This window comes from Polyodon spathula, unplaced genomic scaffold, assembly GCF_017654505.1.
Source record: "Polyodon spathula isolate WHYD16114869_AA unplaced genomic scaffold, ASM1765450v1 scaffolds_3921, whole genome shotgun sequence".
In the NCBI taxonomy this organism is placed as follows: domain Eukaryota; kingdom Metazoa; phylum Chordata; class Actinopteri; order Acipenseriformes; family Polyodontidae; genus Polyodon; species Polyodon spathula.
The window spans coordinates 1-4,892 of NW_024475378.1; the positions used below are offsets into that span (position 1 = coordinate 1).

The 4,892-nt window shown below is 42.1% G+C and overlaps 1 protein-coding gene across 1 annotated transcript; it reads right to left on the bottom strand.

Moving 5' to 3' along the window:
- Positions 1 to 322: 322 nt before the first annotated feature.
- On the bottom strand, positions 323 to 3,986 carry LOC121312451 (protein crumbs homolog 3-like). Its single transcript, XM_041244253.1, has 3 exons — positions 3,588 to 3,986; positions 2,788 to 2,861; positions 323 to 892 (listed from the first exon to the last, which is right to left on the bottom strand). The coding sequence occupies exons 1-3, from the start codon at positions 3,658 to 3,660 to the stop codon at positions 689 to 691; spliced, it is 351 nt and encodes a 116-aa protein (XP_041100187.1). The 5' UTR covers positions 3,661 to 3,986; the 3' UTR covers positions 323 to 688.
- Between the last annotated feature and the right edge of the window lie 906 nt (positions 3,987 to 4,892).

The window sequence follows — 4,892 nt, forward strand, 5'->3', positions numbered from 1 at the left end:
TCTGCTTGATAACCCTCTTGCAGGTTTATCAAATGCAAAACACTGCATGTGCACTAAGAATTACTCATGACTGCAAACGTCCTAAGAGAGAAGTACAAACTTCTCAGAATAGACTTGCTTTTAAAAGTACCGTTTCATATATATTTTTTAACCCCACCTCGTAGGTCGCTTGCCATGCAAAAAAAAAACCCTTTCAATTCCAAGGTAAACTTGACAAAGGTTTCAGCGAACGCCTTAATCAGATTAATCCTAGAAGCAACCGGGTCAAGATTACTAGCGATTCGGCGAATGCCTTCAGCGAGTGTGAAACAGGGAAACCCAGTCAAGCAGACCTTTTTACCTTGGCTTTGAAAGCAACGCAGAATGACAACAGTAATGCAATTCCAAGCTTCTATTTGACAGAGCTGACATGCTTCATACTGCAGGGAACACGTTTGAGTGCAAGAGGGCAATCAGGGGGGTCAGCCAGCTCGGTAATGGTCATTTGCCCATCCTAGCGGCGGACTTCAGCAAATCCAACCGTGCGAGGCGTTTCACACTTTCAAAAGGGTGTGGTGTCAACGTGTTCCCAGCAGGGGGCAGAACTCCAGCAGCTGGTTTGATGGGAAAACTCCAAACACAGTAAAATCTTCAGGAGGGACTGGAAAGCACAAGACTTGACAAGCTTTCGGTCTTCGAGTACCAACGTCTAGATGAGCCGCTCCCCTGGAGGGAGTTTCAGGGCGTTGGGCTGGACGCGAGCCCCAGCCTGCTCCTCGCTGCTCGGTCGGTACGTTCCCTCGGTCTGCCGTTTCTCCCGGATCTTCAGAAAGACGACCAGGCCGGTGATGCCCGCGATGACGAGAAAGCCCACGATCACAACGGGAGCGACGATGGCGGCGATGTTAACGGGCTGCGTGGAGATGGAAGGGAAAAGAACGAATTAGACAGGATGGGTCACATTGCTGGAAATATATTACACTGATAATGTAGTTTTCCCCTGAGCTGGTAAAACTGGAACAAACTCCTGGTCTTGCGTTTTGAAGTGGTTAGCAAAATATTTCAATAAATCTTTCCTCTTTTTCAAAGAAACACGCATTACAGTAACCCTGGGGAATGTCGGGGTGACCGGGTTTGTTCAAAAATCGTACCCGGAGCATCCTTAATTTTTGATCAAAACGAAAGTATTTCCCAAAACTTTACCCTTTTTTGGACGGACACCTTATGCCAAATTTGGAATTTTTGGTTCTTACTTACCCGGTTGGGTGTCCGAAGACATCAAAAGGTATATGTAATTTTTAAATTTTTTACACCCGTAAAGTTTTAGATTGTACTTTAAATTACGAAAAACATGAATGTTAATCCGCACGGCCAATCCTTGGGGGTTGTTGTTAATAAGTAAACATAAACTATATTACAATTTCTTAGATTTAATACAAACTGAGCAACAAAAAATTTTTTTACATAAAACGTTTTAGGATTTTTGACATCCACTACTACGTTGTTGAAAAACCACAAATCCTAAAACTGTAGGTGATGCAAAACTTTTGGCCCTCGCTGTAGATTTGACCTCCGCTACTGCACTAGGTTAAAGACACCTCTGTTTCCAAGCCTTGCTTCCAGCTCCTGTCACACTTCCTTGGTCCCCACCCCTAACAGTTTCCTTCCTGTCATCAAAAAAACCCTGCTGCTTCTCCTGTTGACTGACATGCATTCCTCCGGCACCTCGAAGGCTTGTCCCCTTTGGGTGAACTGGAGGGACATTGTCTCTTAACCTTTTAAAGTTGCCGAACCATTGTGAACATGGTCTGTTTAATTAAAAAAAACCCCTCACTTCCCCATAAAGATCCTCATTGAACATTCCACAACAACCCAAGTTCACTGAACTCTTTACCCTTAAATCCTACACAGTGCCCTGTCTTCTTTTTCGGAAACGACCAAAGAAGCAGTGGCTTTTTTGACAAAACCTTCTTTGAACGACAAAAACGTCCCCGTTTTAGTCGTGTTTAACTTGTTCATTTTTGTGTGTCAGTTACTTGAAGAATGGAATGAGGACGGAAGTTCCGTGATCAGGTTTTTTGGGAACCTACCTTTACTCTTCCTTGTTCCGAACTGCTGTTTTGCAGGCAATCGCACCGCGAGCCTCAACAGCAGCACGACTCCTGCTTCAAGCACTAGCAAACCTAGATTGCTGCTTTTTCAATGGCTGTGCCAATGCACCTAACGTTCCTGTATATTTATCTTAAGTCTTGCCACGGTTTGGTTTCACAGGGCAATGCTGACAGCCACATGCAGTTTACAAACGAAGCGCCTTGGCAAAGCTTTTCATTCACGTCCACAAAAAAAAAAAAAAAAAAAAAAAAATACCAAAATTGGGGGTAAGTAGGAACGTTGTGTTCGTGTCAAGGAACCTATTTCCTGGAGGAACAGTGATGAATGTTTAGTCTTCACTACTTTGGACAACAAAGACCATAGGTTGTCATTTGAGCCACTTTGGGGTCGCGACGGGCCAGAAAGTGGGTGTCAGCGCTGCCGTCTCACCCACGTGGTCGTCGACTGACAGCAATCGCAGAGGCGACAGTGAGCGAGATATTCAATAATGTGCCGTTTAGGGGAATCTAAACATGCGATTTTCTTTTTTCAGTTAAATACGATAAGTTTGAGGCTCTGGATTCGCCTGCGTGTTTTAGAACCCGCACTCGGTCCACGCCAAGCGCCAGGGTGTGGGATTAGACCCGCCGTCCAAACCAGTTTGCCAGCCCTGCTTCAACGTGTGACACTGCGAAGCACCAAGGATCCCGTCCTTACCTCAGCGGGGCTGCTCACAGTGGGGGTCGTCATGTTGGAAGCATCTCTTTCCAGAACCGAGGAGGTCGTGTTTGCTTATAGAAAAAAAAAAAAAAAACAGAGCAAGCTATAATTGTGCACGTTTCCATCACCGTGCTGCTCAACAAGTGCAAGGTTGCCAAGGTTACCAGGTGACGCTGCTTGACTACTTCATCTATTTCAGTGCTTTGAATATTAAAGATTCCTGCAATGCTTTGGGGGCGAGTTTGTGCCGAATCCCAGATCCAGAACTTTTTCTCCGACAGGAGAGAAACCCAGTGCATTAACAGGGATTCTTAAACTCCTATTAAATATTATATTCTATATTCATCACACAGAAATACAGAGGACCCAGTTCAGTGCCCGACAACATGTGCTGTGATATTTAAGAGTTCCATAAGGGATCCGTGTCAAACTTGTGACATTGCTGAGGAGCTAACAAACAGCGCTTCATGAAGTCCAGTGAAACCTGCTGGATATCGTTAAGATAAAATACTGAACTACACACTGCTTTGGAGTTTTCCATAGGCTTAATGCAAAACTGTGCACAAATACAACACTGAAATCTAACAAGAAATTCTGCTGTGCTACAGTTATGGTTTCCGGTAGACTTTGGCGAGTATCGTTTTGTAGTTTCTTTGATTACATGATGTTAAATAAAAGCTCAAAACTATGTTCATATAGTTTTTTTTTTTTACTCAATTCTAAAATTCTCAGTGATGCTAAACGTTTGGCCCTAGGTATACAGCAGTTAAAAAGCCAGCCTGTGATAGATGACCTACCCTCACTGGCTTCTCTTCCACACCGCTGCAGAAAGACCATAAACACGCCTAGAAGGTTTCTACAGCGTAGCATCTTCTTTATATATAGAAAAAAAAAAATCACCTTTGAATGTTTTTAAAATAAAAAAGCCACAATTCTTGGCGGTTTCAGTTAAAAAAATCAATCCTTAAAAGTTCTCAGCATGTCCCAGTGTTGACTTAGCTGTATGCCTCCAGTGTGCAATCCACACCCAGGAGGAGTTGGAAAGCTTAGAGGAAAAATCAGGAATAGAGGAATCTTCCTCGCTTGTGCAAAGCAGCAGCCGTCTGGTTTTCAAATCTTCGATAAGAACCCAATCCCTGATCCTGCACCTTGATTGAAGGTCAGTATTCCTATAAGAAGCAGCCAATCAATTAGAAAAGCATTTGAAATCAACAGCTTGCAACAGCTTTAGCTGGATAGGTGTCTATGAACTACTTAAAGGCATTGCCAAACAAATCCTGTTGTACAATCATTCAAATAAACTTTACATCTCAAATGATATACAGCTCTGTCCAAAAGATTTGCATTGCCCTACCGAATTAACTCATTTTGCTTCATAAAGAATGCTTGAATGAAATCGCTGCTGTTTCTTTGTTCGAGATTAATAGATTAAATTATTTTTTCCTGTCTGCATATGACATGCCTTTTGGGCCCGGAATAATTCTGGTCGCTCTTTCTTTGCACTCTTTCTAGAGCTAAATGTCGAGACACATTAAACCGTTAGCTTTGGTATTTTGTTACTTTCAGTGAACTAATTACGATGGCAATTTTTATATTGGATGTCGCCAACATCAAAACGGGGTTAATGAACTTTTTTTTTACCGGTTTCCACACTGTAAAGTTTATTTGAGATTAAAATGACACTAATGATAAATACCCTAAGGAAAAACCGGCCGGAAAAAACAACTGGTAATTGGTTGATAACAATTTATTTAAGCCCTACCAGGTCAGTCAAAACACGTCAACGTTTTTTTTTTTAATTAACTAATTTTTGATTCATAAAGTTGAATGAAGCCTGCTGGATAATGCTACCTTAATATAACCTACAGCGTTGTAGTTTTCCCATATACTTGAAAAACTGCCAAAGTGTGACATTTCAAACTCTAATACTGTGCTACTATTATGGCTTCCTTTTGGCAGCCTTTTGTGACATCGTTTGGAAGTTTATTTGATTACACTATGTTAAATAAAAAGGATGTACATTCTGTTTGTGTAGTTGTTTTTTTAAATGATGTCTCGGTCCTAAAATTGTAGGTGATGCGAAAGCTTTAGCCAGAGCTGCA